Consider the following 20664-nt stretch of genomic DNA (forward strand, 5'->3'; position numbering starts at 1 on the left):
GTTTATAAGGTTTTGTATCTTTCAAACCTATGCAGGGGCAAACAGAGCTCAGTAGAGTTATCATACATCCGGATTTCCCTGGACATGTCCTTCTTTTCAGGGGCTGTCGGGGGTCTGGGCAGTATTTTCCAGCCAGACATTTGGGGGTCCCAGAAAACAGCAAGGCAACCGATCTGCAAAATCCAACGTGGAAAACAAACAAGCAGATCAGTATAATATTCAAATAAACTTGAAAATTGAATTCAATATGTTTATCGTTTATTATAGCCCCTGACGCAGCCCTATCGTTGGGCGAAACATGGCCTGTGTCGGGCATTTGTCTTATACACGGTATCTTCAATAAAGTTTTTTTTGGATATTATACTGATCTGCTTGTTTGTTTTCCAGCCAGACATTTGTACAGGTTTCTGGGCAGGTGGGCAGGCTGGCAGGCGGGCCTCAGGGTGCCCTGCCCGAAAGCACCTTATCGCGCCCTGGTGGTCTAGTGGTGGCTTCTTCATGGCAGAAAAGAACCCCACTCTTTCCTGCCCACAACCGCTGACCTGTTCGCTGCTGCCACTTCAAAATGGCTGCCGAGACTTCAAGTGGCGGCCTCGCAAGACTTCCGCGGTTTTATTTTTTGTGTCCTCTTTTTTTGTCTCCACAAATATGGTAACCCTAGAGCTGAGGCAAGTCATTGGCCACCCAGTAGCTGTAGGATTTCTGACAACCCTATTCTGCTGCATTATGGGACCAGCAGCACTGTTTTCAGTGGGTTGAATCACGGCCTACAAATACTGCACTGCTGTGGGACATAAGGTGACAACCTCCTCAATCAGCCTAAAATATCCCTGCTGGAACTGGCTAAGTTGACAGTTATGTGAAAGGGCTTTGGTGAGAGACACAGGACAGCTGCTGGGTCTCAGCTCTTTGGCTGCTTCAGGGACTCTGGCTGGAACACAGGGGAACTTTAGTCTAATTTTAAAGTGTTGGGTCAGCCTCCTTTTTTTTTCTTTTCCCCCTGCACTCTGGGAGAGCCGCCTCCTCAGGAATAAGGAAGCCAGGGAGGGGGCATTGGTTTAGACTGGTAACTGGGGAAGGAGGTCTCTGCCCTGGGGGAAGTAAAGGTGGAGGGGGGATTTTAAAGGGGAAAGGGGGGGGAAAGACACAGCTGGAGGAAGTAAGGAAAGGGGACAAACAGCAAGATGGAATCAAATGTCCCTCCCGATGATGGTTCCCTGCAAAGGAAGAAAAAGAAACCATTGACCCCAGCATCTCCCAGGCCACCGAGGTCTCTTTTCTGCCTTACTCTTCAGAATCCCCTGCGGAAAGCATGCATCAGCATCGTGGAATTGAAGTATCCTTTCTTGGGGAGCAATTGGAGGGGGGGGGACCCATGCCACAGGTGAAATATGCCCTGGATTTCTACACTAAACATATCGGAGCCAAAAAGAAAAAGAACCCTTCCCTTACAATCCAGCAAAGGTATCAGGGAGAGAGTGAGAAAAACTTAGGAAAAATGTATGGAATAGAATGGGATTTGTCCTCAATTGTAGAAGCAAGGAGTAAGCTATGTTCTCGACAGAGCTGCTCAAGAGAAAAAGGTAAAACCTGTTTATTCTCTGTCTGTTTAAAGTCTTGTCTGTTTTATGAAGGCATAAAAGTTAAAAGCAAGCTATTTTAAAAATTAAGGAATACATAACAGGTAGTGATCATGTGTATGTCATGTCATGTTTTGTTTGTTTTATTGGTGTCTTCCACACATGTGCAGGAGGACACTACGTCCTCTCCCCTCCCCCCACCGTTCAGCTGTGCTAGGGGATTTGTCTGCATATCTTGCAAAGACATCATCCAGATACAGTAGCATCACAGCATAAGATTGCCTGCTGGCTCCAGATTCACCTAACAGGGTTTGATCCTGTCCTGGATTTACATTTACAATTGCACGCAGGAACTTGTGGTCTTTTTTTTCTCAGTTAGGGCCTCTTTTGCAAAGCGGCGGTAGTGCCTGGCCCCGCTGCATGCCATTTCTGGCACTGAAAAAATACTTGTATTTTTTTAACTCTGGGGGCTTACCCGGCGGTAATCGGACAGCCCCAGGCACTTATCGCCTTCTAAATAGGTGGGTGGCGGTAAGGGCTCTCCCGGAAAATGGTCGCATGGCAAGTGGTTCACTTACTTGCATGGCCCTTAAAAAAAAAAAAAAGAGCCTTTTACCCACTGTGGTAAAAGGAGGCCTCGGCACGCAGCAAAACCACTCGCTGGCGTTACCACAGGGCCTCTTTTACTGCAACTTTGTAAAAAAAAGGGGCACTAAATGAATGTAATTGAAAAAATCAGAACAGCAAGTCCCTGCATGAAATAGAGTAAAACCAGGATGGGAATAATCTCATCGGTTAGATCTGGAGCCAGTCCACAACCCTAATATGCAGCCCCTACTGGATCAGCTCCTGGAAACGGTCTGTGAGTCACTGGAACACTGTTCCTGATTTGGGGATGAAGGGTCAGTGGATGGCTGGACTGGAGATGGACTTGTCAGTAGAAGGGATGGGGAACAGGATGCTGTAAGCCAGCTGGAGTGTTATCTCAGCCTGTTCTTTTTGTCAGATGTTTCCACTAGTGTTCATATGCATCCTATATAATAAAACGCACCTCCAACATTCTGAAGCTGACTGCATGGCTGAGGCATTCCTGCTCTCTGTATCCATCTCCTGAACTGACATCACGTACTTCCGGGTTCGTCACAAGCAGAAGTGACCAACCACACGAGGTTTCTCGGCTTCAGAATGTTGGAGGTGCATTCTATTAAATAGGATTGGTCAGTTCCTTGAAGCACAGCCAGAGCTCAGCCTCCTGCACAGTAACGCTCAGACACCAGAGAGAGAGAGAGAGGGGGGCCTGATACCAGAGAGAGGGAGGGAGGGGGTCTTGACACCAGAGAGGGGGGAGGTATCTCTGTCACATACACACACTTTCTCACACACTCTCTCTCACACTCTCTCTCTCTCACAATGTCTTTCTCTCTCTCACTCTCACACACTGTCTCTCACACACTCTATGTCTCACACTGTATCACATTCACTCTCTATGTGTCACACAGTCACTCACACACTCTCTTGGTCTCATACACTCAGTCTCACAGAGAGTCTGTGTCTCACACACACTCTCTCTCTCGCACACACTGTATCTGTGTGAAACATACTCTCTCTCTCTCTCACACTGTGTCTCACATATGCACTTGCACACACTCTCATTCTCACACACACACTCTCTCTCTCACAGACACACTTGCACCCAGACTCACTCTCTCTCACACACTCACACATTCACTCTCTCTCTCACACACAGTCACTCTCACATACACTCTCTCAAACATACACACTCCGAGGAAAACCTTGCTAGCGCCCGTTTCATTTGTGTCAGAAACGGGCCTTTTTTACTAGTCTCTCTATAAATATACTGTATATCAATATTATATCATGTTTTTTTTTGTTCCATCATTTTTATTTACTTTAGAAAAACATAACAAAAATAACTGTGTAACAATAACAGAAGCCAAGAATGACAACACTGAGTTCAAATGAAATTATCATATCAATAGAATGATGGGAGCAGTTAGGGGGTCATTTACTGAGGTGCGCTAGCGTTTTTAGCTCACACTAAAAATCAGCTGGCACTAAATGCTGAGACACCCATAGGAATATAATGGGCGTTCTCAGCATTTAGCACCAGCTAAAAATGCTAGAGCACCTTAGTAAACTTTTGTGGAGGCTGAAAAGAATTAGACCCCCTTTTCTCAAAAGAAATATTTGGAAACTTAGGGCCCTGTTTACAAAGGCGCGCTAGCGTTCGTTAGCACGCGATAAATGTGTAGGCGCCCATAATATTCCTATGGGCGCCCACAGAACACACACTCATTATTAACGCACGCTAACGAACGCTAGCGCGCCTTTGTAAACAGGGGCCTTAGGCTAAACCCTGGCGAGATCACAATTTTGACTACTGCAATGCAGTTTACGCAGGCTGCAAATACAATTTAATAAGGAAACTTCAAACCAGGGGCGTAGCCAGACACCCAATTTTGGGTGGGCCTGGGCCCAAGATGGGTGGGCAGAAGAACTCCACCTTGTCCCACAAATGATTTGCTCTCTCCCTCTCTCGCCTGCATGCCATATGGTCTCTCAAACATCCCCCCTCCCCCGTATACCTTTTAAATAGCAGATTTTCACTTTCAGCGAGCAGCAACTAATACACACTGCTCATGTTGGCCCCACAGCCTTCTCTCCGATGCAACTTCCTGTTTCCGCATAGGCGGGAATACATCAGAGGAAAGGCTGTGGGGCCGGTGCGAGCAGGATGTGACAGTCGCTGCTCGCTGCAGGCAAAGATCTGCTATTTACAAGGTATGCAGGAGGAACAGCTGTTGGGAGTTTTCGGCTGATGGGGCTTGGGGATCTCTGCCAGCCACATCATAGGTGTGCTGCTACTGGGTGGGCCCGGGTCCACCCAGGCCCACCCTTGGCTACGCCACTGCTTCAAACTACACAAAATACTGCAGCTAGGCTTGTATGTAATGTTGCATGCGATTCCGTAAGGCTACACCGTTGCTCCACACTCAACATTGGTTGCCAATTAGAGCCAGAGTCACTTTTAAACGTTGTGTATTTCCCTTCAAAATCATTTATGGAGTGGCTCCTGATTATACGCTTCCTTTAACTGACCTCCAGGTGCATAATTTTATCCATGGGTCCAGAGACTTCCTACTTCCGCATTGCCCTAGTTGTAAAAAGGTTGTTTAAAAATCAGTCCGCTCAGCTAGTTTTTCTTATCAATGCACCAAGTGGTGGAATTCACTCTCAAAATGTATCAAATGTGTACCTGACTACATAAGCTTTCGGAAATTACTAAAAACCTCTCTTTTCAAAACGTTCTTACAACAAGGTAATGGAAGTCTAATCTAACCTGGCTGCATAACTACTACTGTTTCTACCTGCACTGGCTATAATTTGTAATGTAATTGGTACCTCATCTAATTCCTGCAAAGTTAATGATTATGCTTATGTTATGTCCTGTATAATTTACTTTAGTCATCTTATCTGTTACCTTTTTCTATCTAGTTATTATATTTTAAAAATATTCTTCAAATATTATGCTGTAAGCCACATTGAACTCGAACTTAGTTCAAGATAATGTGAGATATATATGTCAATATAAGTAAATACATAAATAAATAAAAGAGCCCCCCTTAATAAAATTATAACAAACTTTCAATAGGAAAGATAATGGATAATGTAATGAAAACTTATAGTGAAGTTATAACATTATTCTATTTGCAAATTTTATGTTGTTGGAAATCGGATTGGGCTAAAAATAATAATTCTATTGGTCTCCAGCTCTCTTTGATTTTATTATATTTATTTGATTTCTCAGCCGATTTGAGATGATTTGACAGATCAATTCCACATTCTGGTGGCAGGTTTAAGGCAGATTTCCAATTTCCCAGGATCAATTGAATTAGTAAGTGCAATTAGTACATCAAGTAGGATTTGATTGGAAGAGGACAGACCTACATTTGAAAAAGGTTATCTAAAAAAATATCGTGGGGAATAGGTTTAATTTTAAAATTAAGAATTTTTTGAACGATTTGCTATATTTCTTCCCAGAGTTTAAGTATTATAATATATTTGTATATATTATTTTGAGTTTAAACTTTTTTTTAATTAACTTTTAGAGCATAAAACAAAACAGAATTAACAATACAACAAGGACAGATGCCACAGAGCAAAGGTAGATTAATAATGGCACCAAATCTCTCCAAATAGCAGTGGCGTAGCCACAGGTGGGCCTGGGTGGGCCAGGGCCCACCCACTTAGGGCTCAGGCCCATCCAACAGTAGCACATGGTAATGAAAATGCTGCTCTCCACAATACTGGCACCTTCACATGCTCAGTTTTCAGCGCATGCCTGCTGCAGACTACCAAGGTGGAGACTGGAGAGAAGCTTTTTCCCACCAGCTGAGATATTTTTTTGATGTGGTTGTGGGGAAGAGAACATTTGGTGCCCACTTCTTGCCTAGGCCCACCCAAAATCTGTCTGGCTACGCCCCTGCCAAATAGTGAATCTATCCAGAATACCTGTACCAATATCACATTCACTAGTACAAAATATACTCCCCTGGTAATGTTAATGTCATCTGTTGCTTATTCTCTCCTGACATGAAAAAAGTATACTTATCAAATCACATGCATTAGGGTGTGACACACACGTTTGGTCAGCATCACACATTCACACACCAAAGTCCCCTTATCTCACACATTTCAGAGGCAGTAGTGCAGGGCCGCAGAGAGAAACAACAGAACAGGGTCAGTCTCTTTCAGCTAAGCTCACCGTTTTCTAGCAAGGTTTGGGGCTTGCCCCTCCCCACTAGGCTCATTGGTGGCTCTTATTGCAAGGCTTACTCCACCCTACTGGGTTGGCCACGATATTGGGTGAGACAGAGGGAGTTCTTGGGCCCAGGCTGCAATTAAAAGCAATGTCTTGGGTCACCTAAACCATGTCGCACTGTGCAGAAGCAGCTCATGGATTCATTGGCCTCCATGGGGCAGCCTGATTGCGCTGAGTGGGTGAGCTCTCCAAGTATATTTATTTACATATAGGGGTAAATTTAGTGCAGGTCATCTAAAGTTAAGTGCTAGAATGCTGTGTGATAAGCAAGGGCAGATTGACCATTCAGGCAACCAGGCAGTGTCCGAGGGCCCAGAGGCTCTAGGGTGCTCAGAGGCTCTGCCCAGATGCCCGCTGCACAATACAGCCCTCCTAAAGGTGCTCCACCGGTGATCTAGTGGTCTCTGCGGAGGGGGGGGGGGACATGTTCTTTCCTGCTCGTTGTGCTGCCGCTATTCCCCCTGCCTGGCACCGTCGTATTTCAAAAATGACAGCTGAGACTCCCTATGGATGTCTTGCCAGACTGTCGAGACTTGCAAGACTACCGCGGGAAGTCTTGGCCGCCATTTCAAAAACATGCTTTCTCCCCCTTGCAGAGCCACTAGACCACCAGGGCCCTTCAGGTAGGACCAGGGCACCGGGGGCAGCAGCTGCGGTGGGAGGGGGCAGCAGTGCAGCAGTAGGGGGGGGGGGTGTCCGGGCAGTGGGCCCAGACCACTCTCAGTCTGCCCCTGGTGATAAGCACAAATACTATATCAGCACTTAGGGGTGTAACCGCTATTAGAATGCTAGTGCAAGTTGGCGTCTATGCACCAACATGTAGTTGTGGCTACTTATGCCATGCCATAAGTACATAAGTATTGCCATAAAGGTCCATCAATCTCAGATGTTGCAGTGTAATATTCTACACCGATGAAAGTATGTTGTTAAATCAAAGACTTCTTTGGTCTCCACTCTTATAGAATTATCCGTTGTCAGTTTTGTAACTGACAACGGATCAAGACCCCTGAGGCAGGTCTTAGGGCTGAAACACGGCCGTGTCGGGTCATTTTTTAATTACCCAATAAAGGTTTTTTTTGGTATCCTCCTTAGTTCTCCTCACTTTTTTGTTTCACTTATTACATTTAGGTGCAGCCATTTATGTAACTGAAAACCTGGTGAAAATACCCATCCATAAATGTATTTATTTATTTCCAGATACTTGATATACCGCAAATTGAGCTTATACAGGTGACTAAGCAACTACAAGAATAAAAATTAATTATTTCTGAGATTGGAGTGTGTGGGGGGGAGGGGGAGGAGGAAGAAAGTTAATTAAGCAGAGGAAAAGGCAGCAGAGAAAAGGAAAGTTTTCAAAAGTGATTTGAACAATTGAAGAGGTATACCAGCTCTCAGGGATGGCGGAAGGTTGTTCCAAGACCTGGGACCTAAATGAAAGAGGTATCAGAGGAAGGAGAAGAGCCGTCGGCCATGGAACACAGAGCAAATTTCCTGAAGAGGATCAAAGGGCGCGTGATGACTGTAAGGAATTAGAAGTTTATGCAAATAAGCAGGAGCAGAGGGATAATGGGATTTAAAAGTAAGCATGAGAAGCTTATATCTAATACAGACTGGGAGCCAGTGTCCGAGATGGAGGAGAGGAGTAACACGGTCAAAACAGTGCGAGTGGTATATGAGTTTAACAGAAGTTGATTAAATTAATTGACGTTGTTTTAGAGAGCGGAATGGGAGGCCAGCATACAGAGAATTACAGTAATCCAGCCTAGCAATTACCAATGTCAAGATACGAGAACGTATGGATTTTGGTGATAAGAAAGGCTAAACTGAACATATACGCAAGAGTGCAAAAAAGGATGATTTGGTTATGTTATCAATCTGATCTTTCAAATTCAATGACACTTAAAATTCTAACAGATTCACTGTAGACAAGTGATGTACCGTCAAGGATCGGGATGGGGGAAGGGGCTGGTGAATTTGGATTAGAGAATACTATGGCTTCATATTTAGTTTTATTCAAGACAAGGCCGTTATCCTTCAGACCAGTTGACACAGCAGTACGGCAAGTGTTCAAGGCATCTGGTATGGAAGAGGAACCTGTAGTGTGGAAAAGAATTTGTATGTCATCTGCATAACAATATGGTTGACAACCTTGTTCCTGGATAAGAGTCAGAAGAGGGGATAGAAAGATATTGAATAGAGTGGGGGGAAGAATGGAACCCTGAGATACCCCAGAAAGAACTGAGGGCGTCTCTTACTAAGGCGCACTCAAGTTTTTAGCGTGTGCTAAAATGGTGGGCATGCTAAATGTTTAGCACACTAAAAACGTGAGCACGCCTTAGTAAAAGACGACCTGAATAAGTACAGGAAAATGATCCCAAGTGAAAGTGCGATTAGAAAGATAACTACAGAACCATGAATGAACAGTGCCCAAGATCCCAACAGAGGTAAGATGGTTCAAAAGAAGATGTAAGTGAGTTCCCCTGAATTCTATAACAATACACGTAAATTTGAGTAACACCTCTGACACACCCACATTCCTCCCATGGCCATGCCCCCTTTTCAGCTACACATGTTAGAATTCACACACGCCTCTTTTTAGAATCACACTAACTGCGTGGTTTTTCAGCACCAATTTTTAAGGCACCATATATAGAATTCCCCTCATTCTCTACAGTTTGTATACCAATTGACTAGTTTCTTTTTTTGTTTTTTGTATCCATTTGTTCATATGGGATTGAAAAATTACAAGTTAAATAAAACTAAAGAAAGATAAATATTTATTTATGCATTCTTGTATCCCACTGCTATCCAAAAACAAGTTTCAGTTCAAAGTGGCTTACAATTTACATTTTGGTAGATTACAATAGTTTTTTACAATTTTGTCGTGGAGAGGGTTTCGATTGATTCTGTAGTTGTCTATAGAATTTAGAAGATGTAGGTTTGAAGAGGTAGGACGATAGTTCGTTTAGTTATTTTGGGAATTTTGAAGAAGTCGATTTGAAAGGTGGGACGACCATAGTTTATGTAGTTAGTTGTTGGGTTTTTGAAGAGATGGTTCATGAAGGTAGGACAACAACAGTTTATGTTGTTACGTTAGGTATAGAATTTTTTGAAGAGGTAGGTTTTCATTTCTTTCCTGAATTGAAGGTAGTTGGTGATGCTTCTTGTGGCTTTTGGTGTACTGTACTGGGATGTTCGTGAGCCCTTGTGCCCAGTCGGAGCACGGCCCAAGAGTCTGTGTCCCACTGGGCGGCTGAGCAACCCTGAATCTTCGCCTGGGAAGGCTGCCGTTCCCCGGGGATTGAGCCCCCAGGTGCGGGCAGCCTACAGGGCTTCGGAAACCTACAGGGATTGCGGGGCCAGAAGCTGAGAGTGGCAGGACTCCAGCAACAGTAGGGCTGGCGACAGACCAGAGAAATCAGGATCCAGCAGAGGTCAGGTCTGGCAGCAAACAAAGAGTAGTCAAGTTCCAGCAGAGATCAGGGCAGGCAGCGAGCAGTCCAGAAAGACGTTGTCAGGAGAGTCACCACAGAATCCACCAAGGTAGAAGCCAAAGCAACTACTGAGGGGAAAACAGCCTTAAATAGTCCTCCCATCAGAGAAACCTAGGCACAGGTGAACGGCGAGGAACCTCAATGGCTGTTCTCCAAGAACTAGCAAGAAAAAGACTATCAAGATGGCCGCCCTCAATGCACCATCCAAGATGGCTGCCGTCATGAGCCATCTAAGATGGCCGCTGCTCAGGCCCTGCTCCGACTGAGCCTCCCAAGATGGCTGCCGCCATGAGCCATCCAAGATGGCTGCTGCTCAGACACTGCTCCGACTGAGCATCCCAAGATGGCCGCTGCCAAGCATAGAGGAAGGAGTGTGATACCACTCTGGTTGACACTCATCCACCCCTACGAGGAACTGGGGAGCGGACTATCCGGAAGGAGCGCCAAACAGGTGAGGGACGCGACATTTGGTATTGAGTTCCACCATTTCGAGCCCAGGTAGCTAAAACCTGCTGTGTAGATGGTTTTATAGTTTATGTTTCTGCAGTTGGGTAGATGAAGGAGCAGGTAGTTTCTTTTGGGCTTGCATTTCTTGGGGATAGTTTCAATCATGTACTCAAGTGCCGTTCTAAATAGTATCTTGAAAATGAGGGTGCTCACTTTGAAGAGTAGTCTTGCCTTGATTGGCAGCCAGTGTAGTGTTTTGAGCAGTGGAGTTGCTGTTTCATATTTTGAATTTTATATATCAGTCTTGCTGCTGTGTTTTTGATGGTTTGCAATAATTTTAGTGTGCTTTCCTTGCATCCTACATATGCTGCATTACAGTAGTCTAGTTGTGATAGTATTGTTGATTGCGCCAGTAGTTGGAATGATTGTCTAGGGAAATATTTCTTATCCTTCTCAGTTTCTTCACTGTCAAGTGTAATGAACACATATAAAATGTCCTGCAATTGAATATAAAGAAGATCAACTTGATTTGAAAAAACAGTTGGATCAGAGATGCCAAAACATGGAATGCTGACTTGATGTCAGTCCGACAGTCTCTTATCTCTGAAAGTGCTGAAAAAAAGAGCCCAGAGTCACAAGGAGCTGCAGTGGGAATTGAACTCAGTTCCCCAGGATCAAAGTCCACTGCACTAACCACTAGGTTACTCCTCAACTCATTCCACCAATTAAGAGCCAACCTCATCAGTGATGTCACAATGGCTTGATTGCCCGATACTTGGCTCACTTCTGATATTGTGATGTCATAAGGGAAAGGGGGAAAGGGAAATGGGACTTGATATACCACCTTTCTGAGGTTTTTGCAACTACATTCAAAGCGGTTTATATATATTCAGGTACTTATTTTGTACCTGGGGCAATGGAGGGTTAAGTGACTTGCCCAGAGTCGCAAGGAGCTGCAGTGGGAATCGAACCCAGTTCCCCAGAATCAGAGTCTGCTGCACTAACCACTAGGCTACTCCTCCACTAGCAACATTCCATGTAGAAGCCTGTCCTTGCAGATCAGCAATGCGGCTGTGCAGGCTTCTGTTTCTGTGAGTCTGACGTCCACAGGACGTCAGACTCACAGAAACAGAAGCCTGCGTGGCCGCGTTGCTGATCTGCAAGGGCAGGCTTCTATATGGAATGTTGCTAGTGGAATAGCAACATTCCATGTAGAATCTCAAATAGTAGCAACAGAATCTCAATAGTAGCAACATTCCATCTAGAATCTCCAATAGTAGCAATGTTCCATGTAGAATCTTCAAATAGTAGCAACATACCAGAATCTCAAATAGTAGCAACAGCAACATTCCATGTAGAATCTCAAATAGGGAAAGGGAAATGGGACTTGATATACCGCCTTTCTGTGCTTTTTGCAACTACCTTCAAAGCAGTTTACATATATTCAGGTACTTATTTGTACCAGGGGCAATGGAGTCACAAGGAGCTGCAGTGGGAATCGAACCCAGCTCTCTAGGCTCAAGGCTGCTACACTAACCACTAGGATACTCCTCTCTTATGGGAGTGAAATTACTCCACAGAAAGCGGGTATCTGGGTGTAAGACAACATGACTCGAAGCAAACTGTAGCAGAGGGGCCTTGAGGACGATGCAGCCGGAGAACTTAACAGGAACACGCAAGACGCTGGGTTTTGGAATGGCTGTGTTTGCCCACTGGATATATCGGGTGCTCACAGCTGTTGGCTTATGTCATGTTTTAAATCTCTCTGCATGCTCTTATGATGTCTAGCAGGCAGAAGGGGAACAGGACACCTAGTTGTCATGAATGCAGCACTGCCAAGTTCCCTAGTTATTAGAAGGAGCTTATAGACCAGTCCTGGATTTCAGACACCCTTACTCTGCAGCTTTATGGGACCTGCAGCACTGATTTCAGTAGATAGAATCAGGGACTACAAATAACACACTGCTTATATTTTATTTATTTAGATTTTTGCTCACACCTTTTTCAGTAGTGGCTCAAGGTGAGTTACATTCAGGTACTGTGGATATTTCTCTGTCCCAGGAGGGCTCGCAATCTAAGTTTGTACCTGAGGCAATAGAGGGTTAAGTGACTTGCCCAAGATCACAAGGAGCAGCGGTGGGATTTGAACCGCCCACCTCTGGATTGCAAGACTGGTGCTCTAACCACTAGGCCATTCCTCCAAGTTCAAAACCAAGACTGGCCAGATTCCTTCCTGAACTGAGTAGCTTGGCAGCTCTATGGGTGTTGACAGGCAAATGTGTCCATAGTGCGGTGCTGCAGGTGTTCCATACATATGCATTTAGTTTCAGTCCAGTCAGTGATGCATGTGAGGAAAGGCAGTCCTCACACACCACAGCGAGCACGCCCCCGTGCAGGCCTTTAAAAGAGTGCCTGATCCCGCTTCACTTGCTCTCCTACTGGTCCAATAGAAGGGCGAGCAGACAGAGTGCAGGAAAACCGCTCAACCCGCTACTGTGGCGGTGAAAAAATGACCCATAATCCGTAACCTATGACTTTCCAAAAAATTCCACTTTGGGGGGGGGGGGGGGGGGGATCTCCATGGGAGTACCATGGACCTGGCAACTTTGGGCAGTAGTAGTACAGACTGTGTAGTTTTGTTGCTTGCATTACTCCGCTCTCAGGGTTCCGCACAGCAGAAGATTTCCTTGGAGCAAAACCAGTGAAATGTCTTGTGAGCCTCAAGAAAACATTTATTTATTTATTACATTTGTATCCCACATTTTCCCACATATTTGTAGGCTCAATGTAGCTTACATAGTACTGGAGGGCCTTTGCAGGCTCCGGTGTGAACAAAATACAAGGTGTTGTCGTGGTAAGATAAAGTTCATGTGGTATAGCTACATTAGGGAATCGTAGAACAGAACAGTTGTGTTATGTCTAGGGCTTTTTTTGAGGGGGTACTTGGGGGTACTGAGTACCGGCACCTTTTCCATTGTCTGCTAAAATTGACCCATGGACCCCAAGTTTTAATGAAAGAGCTCAGGCTCTACACACCAATTCTGCCTTGTCATAGATTCTGTGATTGGTGCAGGAGGCCTGGCTATTGTAGGGTGGGGTCCCTCGGTGATCACCCCACCTCTGAAGGGTGGCTTAGCATTTGAGTACCAGCATCTTTTTTGTTAGAAAAAATGCACTGGTTATGTCCATTGTGTGCTTTAGTTTGATTGTGTTGCTGAGATTGGGCATTTAGGTCGAGTCGGTAGGGTATGCCTTCTTAAACAGGTTAGTTTTTAGTGATTTACGGAAGTTTAGGTGGTCGTACGTCGTTTTCAAGGCTTTAGGTAATGTGTTCCACAGTTGTGTGCTTATGTAGGAAAACCTAGATGCGTAAGTTGATTTGTATTTAAGTCCTTTGCAGCTTGGGTAGTGCAGATTTAGATAAGTTTGTGTTGGTTCGGATGTATTTCTAATTGGTAAGTCGATCAAGTCTGTCATATAACTCGGGGCTTCTCCGTAGATGATTTTGTGGACCATGGTACAGATTTTGAAGGTGATGCGTTCTTTGATTGGGAGCCAATGTAGTTTTTCAAGGAGGGGTTTTGCACTTTCAAATCGCGTTCTGCCAAATATAAGCCTAGCTGCCGTGTTTTGAGCGGTCTAGGGTTTGTTGTTTACATCCCGCATAAATCATCCAGGTATTTAACCTTTGACATTCTTCAGGAATTATGGGTAATTTAGACCTGTGTGACTTTGGACAAATCCCTCGACCTCCCTGCATATTGGTTCTAATCCAAGCTCTGTCACTGGCTCTCACTTTATTTCCCTGTGACTTGGCTACTCAGTTGTGATTTGCTAAAAGAGAGAGAAGCAATATTGAATATCATCTTATCAATAACACTACTTCTTTGTCCTTTTTCTACTTGAAATCATAACAGAGTGTCAGTGAGAGAGTGGGGTTTGAGGGGGATTTGAGCTCAAATCCAAGGAATTCTTCCAGCTCTCTGTTGAAACCATTATGGCACTTTCTGCCATAATGCATTTAGATATAATTATATTCATGAATTCATTTTAGCAGCTTAGCATGGAGATATGGCCTGCAGTGAGACAGAAATTATTTTTGTCCTAGGTACGAGGAGAGAAGGGAATTTGTTCAACATTGAAGATAACTCATCCTTCACTTCAGTTATAACGTAGTAGGTGATGGCAGAAAAAAGATCAGTTGACCCCCTCCAGTCTGCCCAGCCATTGGGTATGACTGCTTGTCAGATATCACTGTTCAGGGTGAGTCTAAACCTCTCTCAGTCTTCCATTTTTTTTTTGAGAACAAGATACTAGACAGAATTGGTGTATGATATGAAAAAAAAAAATCATTACAGAGGAATTCATGTATATAGGCAATCAATTTATGCAGTCCTCAGTCTCAGTGGTGTGGGTAAACAACTAAATATCAAATAAAATAACAATCCTGCACTATCAATCTTAGACCAAAAATATTCATACAAACAGACCTCGGCAGTGACTTCTTTCACACAAGGCACTCACCTTGTGACTCACTAAAATCATCATTGGTCTGCCTTATCTTTATTACTTATAAACTCTTAATCCAACTTTCTGCTGAAAACTTACCTCTTCAGACAAGCTTACCCAAATAACCCAACTTAATTCTCGAACTTAACCACACTACCCATACTCCAATCCTCTCCCCCACTTCTCTCCCAATTGTACTACTCCTTACAACTGGATCATCTCTGTTACACTTCGTACCATACTCTGTGTACCTGTACCTTACTTTGAGCTACCTCTATGATACTCTGTACCATATCCTGTAAGCCGCACTGAGCCTGCTACCGAGCGGGAAAGAGCGGGGTATAAATGCCATAAATAAATAAATAATATATCATCAAAATCTCCATAAACCTTACAGTGATCCTGCAAACACAACCCTAAAATTATTCTTACTAATATTCCTCAGCGTCTCAAAATCTATTTAAACCTGTTTAGCCAAAATGGCATCCCAGCCCCACCCGCTGAATTTAAATCCACATTATCCAACCCTCTCCAAGCTTTCAAACTACTGACTACCAATCAATTTCTAAATTCAACACCCCCCCCCCCCCACCCTCCAGAGTCACTGTACCCATATGCCGTAACTCAATAGAAAACAAGCTCCCAATTCTTGAACATGTTGTCTGAAAGACAGGACAATTTTTTCTCCTCTTTTGAGTTGCTGTTGTTACATGTAAATAAATCCACACTTTCTGACCCTGAAATAAGTCATTCAACCTTCTAAAATATAACTTCATCGTGGCATTTAAATCTTGTTCGAATATAAACGTAACCAACAAAGTTGCTCTTCCAAAACGTCCACCAATGAGGATTCTGAAAAAAGCAGACATTGTTCAAATCAAGATTATTCCTCTCTTCAGAATCCTTGACTTGTAGGCTCATTTGTCCATTTCGAACTCCCTTGTTTGCTATATTCTAACCAGGAAGTTTAGGGGAATGAGGCAAATAATACACCTTATTCACAGGTGGAGTATGTTAAGGAGAATATCTCAAAATCTCAATTAGGAACTTTTTAAAGGCATCACCTGGGGTCATACCTGCAAACTTTGGGAAGTTTAATAAATGCACATTTAAATGACAATTGTAATTTTCAAAAACTTCCAGCTTTTTAAGTATCATTAAATTGTCCTTGACCAAAGAAGCTGTTAGCTCTTGCATGGATTTCACATCCTTAGTAACCTGCTGGATTTGTGAAGAAAAATCCAATACAACAGTCTCAACATTCTTGGATAATGAATCTATCTTACTTACAAGTGTAGTCAAACCAGTAGAGGTTTTACTCAAAGAGGTTTCCATCTTCAGCAGCATCTGCCACACACCTTCCAATGTAACTTCACCAGGGGCTAAAGTTGTAAAATTGCCCCAACCATGTGGGAGCTCGGCAGAGCTGGAATCCAAAGGGCAGGCCTCCTCTAATGGCTTCCCAGAAGCACCTTTAGCAGCCAAGTCAGCCATGACCAGACCCTTCATTTCTGCTGGACAGGGAGGTAGATTACAGACCAGAGGAGATAACAATGTACCAAGGCTCAAGTCCTCTGGTTCTCTCATGCTGGAGGAAACAGCAGGCACTCCAACTCCGGAACTTGCAAGGGATCTGATGGCATATCTAGTGATGGACTGCTGCACCGGGGTTGATGTTCGGCCTGCAGAAGCAATGGGCTTGATCACTCCCTTGTGCTTCGTATGGGGCATACTGCAAGGAATAATTGCAAGAAGAAAATTGGAGCTTCAGACACCACATAGAACACCTCCACTGGTCATGCCGCCATCTTAGCTCCAAGAAGTAGTGGAGGATGACGTAAATGGCAACCGACCATGGAGGTTAATTTCAGAGTTCTTTGAAATTCGTCTCCCCCCTGGTTGGTCGTCATTTGTGTCATTCTCTTCTAATTCTTGATTCCTGCTGGATTTATGTAGAGTCTTCTTCCTGTTTGTGTGTTTTGGCATCTTGGCATCATGAGATCATTTTGTTTTTGTTTATGAAGTTCTTTTTCTTTTTATAATAACAATTACAGTTTTTAATTTTTAACGGTTTTTATTGATGATATATCATGTCAAACAAAACCAATAAAATCAAACACTGTGTAAATATTCAGTCATATCAAAATTGTACATGTGCATCAAGTCTAACATTATCATCATTATTTTACATTTCCCCCCTCCCCCATTCTCTCCCCCCACCCTCCCCCTTATTTTGCTCTTATACCTTTGTCTACTTATTTAACAATTACAGTTTTAATCCAAGCAATAAAGTTGTACAGAAAAGTGAAAAGCAAAGGAAGCAATAATAACAATAGCAAACGTATGCTTTCATAATAAAGGAAATCCTCACTCAAGTCCTCAATTGTGGGATCCAAGAATACATTAAAGGGGCTATAAGAATAAGTAGAAAGGAAATATATACCGGTACTGGCTAAAGGGTTCAGAATTACATATTAGAAGATCTTTCACATAGGGGGGTCATGCTGGTCCCCCCAGAACACGCCTAGTTGCCAGGAAAGCTGATAGATGTAAAGGCTCAAAAACGACATATTTAACGGAAAGGTATCGAACAGTACACGTACACGGATATCTAAGGAAAAAGTACTCCTGGTTTCATTAATAAAAACTGTCTACGTCTCTTCTGAATTTCCCGTGAGACATCGGGAATATTTGTACCTTAAACTCCAGAAAAGTCTTATCTCTGTTGTTTTTTTTTTTCAATGATTTTTTTTATTGATTTTTATAACAATTCAATTAACATACATAAGAACAGTAATAGAACAAATGCTATAAAAAGTACAACAGTTACAATGTAAATAATCAGGAATATAGTACTACTACTACTACTTAGCATTTCTATAGCGCTACTAGGGTTACGCAGCGCTGTACAAGTTTAAACATGGGGAAGGACAGTCCCTGCTCAAGAGAGCTTACAATCTAAAGGTAAAAACTATGTAGTCAGTGTAGGTATCAGGAATGGGAAGGTGGTTAGGCACCAAAAGCAAGGGAGAAGAGATGGGCCTTGAGTAAGGACTTGAAAATGGGCAGGGAGGGCGCATGGCGTATGGGCTCAGGAAGTCTGTTCCAGGCATAAGGTGATGCGAGGCAGAAGGGGTGGAGTCTGGAGTTAGCGGTGGTGGAGAAGGGTACAGAAAGGAGTGATTTGTCCTGAGAGCGGAGGTTACGGGTGGGAACATACGGGGAGAGGAGGGTAGAGAGGTAATGGGGGGCTGCAGATTGAGTGCACTTGAAGGTCAATAGGAGAAGCTTGAACTGTATACGGTAGCGGATCGGGAGCCAGTGAAGCGACTTGAGGAGAGGGGTGATATGAAAGTATCGGTTCACGCGGTAGATAAGACGTGCGGCGGAATTTTGGACAGATTGAAGGGGGGATAGGTGGCTAAGTGGGAGGCCAGCGAGGAGAAGGTTGCAATAGTCAAGACGAGAGGTAACGAGCGAGTGGACGAGGGTTCGGGTGGTCTGTTTAGAGAGGAATGGACGAATTTTGCTAATATTATAGAGGAAGAAGTGACAGGTCTTAGCTGTCTGCTGGATATGGGCAGAGAAGGAGAGGGAGGAGTCAAAAATGACTCCGAGATTGCGTGCTGAAGAGACGGGGAGGATGAGGGCGTTGTCAACAGAGACAGAAAGTGGGGGAAGAGGAGAAGAGGGTTTGGGTGGAAAGACAAGGAGCTCAGTCTTTGCCATGTTCAGTTTCTGATGCCGGTTGGACATCCAGGCAGCGATGTCTGAAAGGCAGGCCGAAACTTTGACCTGGGTTTCAACTGTGATGTCGGGAGTGGAGAGGTAAAGCTGGGTATCATCAGCATAGAGATGGTACTGGAGTATGAGGGGTTTGTGGAGAAACGGATAGTATTTAGCGGTCCTTTTACTAAGCTGCAGGAAAAAGGGCCCTGCGGTAGTGACGGGGGTCATTTTCCCGTGCGCCAGGGCCCTATTTCCCACAGTGGATAAAATGCTGCCCCCCCCCCCCCCAATGGCCATGTGGTAAGATTACCCTTACTGTGTGGCCATGCGGCGGAGAGCACTTACTGCCACCCATTGAAGTGGCGGCTAGGGCTCCTGCAGTAACCCGGCGGTAACTGGGCAATGCACGGCGATGCCCAAATTTACCGCTGGGTTAGTGCCACGCTGCAGAACAAAAACTTACAGAGCGCCAGAAATGGCGAGTGTTCCAGCCAGAACTACTACCACTGGTGGCCGTGTTGGGCAAGTGGTAGCTCCGGATTAGCAAGAAGTAAGCCTGCATTGGGCTTACTGCCGCTTTGCAAAAGACCCCCCTTAATGAAGACTCTGAAAGTTATCAAAAGGTAAACGTAATTTCTGTAAATGAGAAAAGCAACGGAATTTCCGTGCAGCTGATTCCTCATATGACCATACGGCAGAAAGATGAATCCACTCTAAACTATTGCATACGAGATACTCACTGTGTTGCTAAATGTAAAATTTAAAAGAGCTTCCGTGATGTCCGTCACGTCTCAGATAACTTTGAACTAATGACTGGACAATCTCTTCACTAACCCCCAAAAAACTTCCTTTAATTTATATTGAATAATTTTTACTATCTTTTCATTTCATGTTGTTAAGTAGTTCTACTTATCCATGTTTTTATATATCCGGTACTTATCTTGGTTTAAATGCTGCCTCGCTCTACAGTGCGACACCGTGTCACAGAGGCTTCTTCAGGAACGGTTATAGATGCAGCAACCATAGTACTCTACAAGTCAAAAAAGTCATCAAGTCATTTAGCGTGATTAGTAGAATCTGTTTTGACAGGGCTCCAGTTCTACTTCAGATGACAGTCCAGTTCTGGTTTTTCTCCCCCATTATAAGAGTCAGGAGGCTAGGACTGGATTTATTCTGGCAAATCCTGAGGGTGATCACAGGCGCTTGATTGGGAGGAACCGATTCAAAGACTTCTAGGAGCTTCCCCAATATGGAAACACTGAAAGAGAAGCATAAGCCAGGGCTGCCTCATTTGTTCCCTGTGACCTGAAATCGAGAGGTGCCCACCTATGGCCAAATCACCTGCTGTCACAACTTGTTTTGCAGCAGCGTTTACCACAAAAAAAAAAGTCTCTTTCAAGCTTGTTGAATATGTTACCACCAGTTTGGTGAAATCTGGCGTTCTGCACCCACCTCAGGTTAAAATGCCATCCTCCTGGTAGTACGAGTTCCAGTGAGCAAGCACCAGTCAGCAATGGTCAGCTGTTGTACCCTTTCCTCCATGACTGGCTAATGCAACCAGAGGTTGACCATCTCCATCAGACCTTCCCAGTTACGGCAGGCTGGCTGCTCCAGCAGCAAAATCCTAGCAAGTCTTTGCAAAATGGCGCCTGTGGAGAGAACCCAGCAGACCCAGCTCCGTGTTCCTTTCCTTAACTTCAGACACCAGGATATTTGAAGTCATCATCCTGCTGACTATTTTTGCCAACTGTGTGGCACTGGCTGTGTACCTGCCAATGCCTGAGGATGACAGCAACTCTGCCAACTCCGGCCTGGTAAGGACTTTGCCCTCTTCTTTTTTTTTTGCATGCGTTCTACTTGTAGAGAAAATGGGTGCCCTGCTTTGGCGCCAATGCTTAAAAGACCTGCCTGAGAAAAATCGAGACACTGTCAGGCAAATTTACCCAGTTAAAAATATGACCCCTCTTCCTGGCTACATTGCAAAACTCTCAAATTCAGCCAGATAAAAAGGGGTAAGTTAGGGGAAGGTTTTTGGATTTGACCAATACAGAGATAACCTGCT

At 44.2% G+C, this 20664-nt stretch overlaps 1 protein-coding gene across 1 annotated transcript in view; it reads left to right on the plus strand.

The window, feature by feature from the left end:
• Nucleotides 1-1119: 1119 nt before the first annotated feature.
• The window catches only part of CACNA1S (calcium voltage-gated channel subunit alpha1 S), a 125889-nt gene continuing 106344 nt past the window's right edge, over nucleotides 1120-20664 (plus strand). Inside the window, exons 1-2 of the mRNA XM_030220411.1 lie at nucleotides 1120-1336; nucleotides 20311-20416. Coding sequence (XP_030076271.1) covers nucleotides 1185-1336; nucleotides 20311-20416 — 258 coding nt within the window. The 5' untranslated portion in view covers nucleotides 1120-1184. The remainder of the gene's footprint in view (nucleotides 1337-20310; nucleotides 20417-20664) is intronic.

The sequence above is a fragment of the Microcaecilia unicolor genome, chromosome 12 (genome assembly GCF_901765095.1).
Source record: "Microcaecilia unicolor chromosome 12, aMicUni1.1, whole genome shotgun sequence".
Classification (NCBI taxonomy): domain Eukaryota; kingdom Metazoa; phylum Chordata; class Amphibia; order Gymnophiona; family Siphonopidae; genus Microcaecilia; species Microcaecilia unicolor.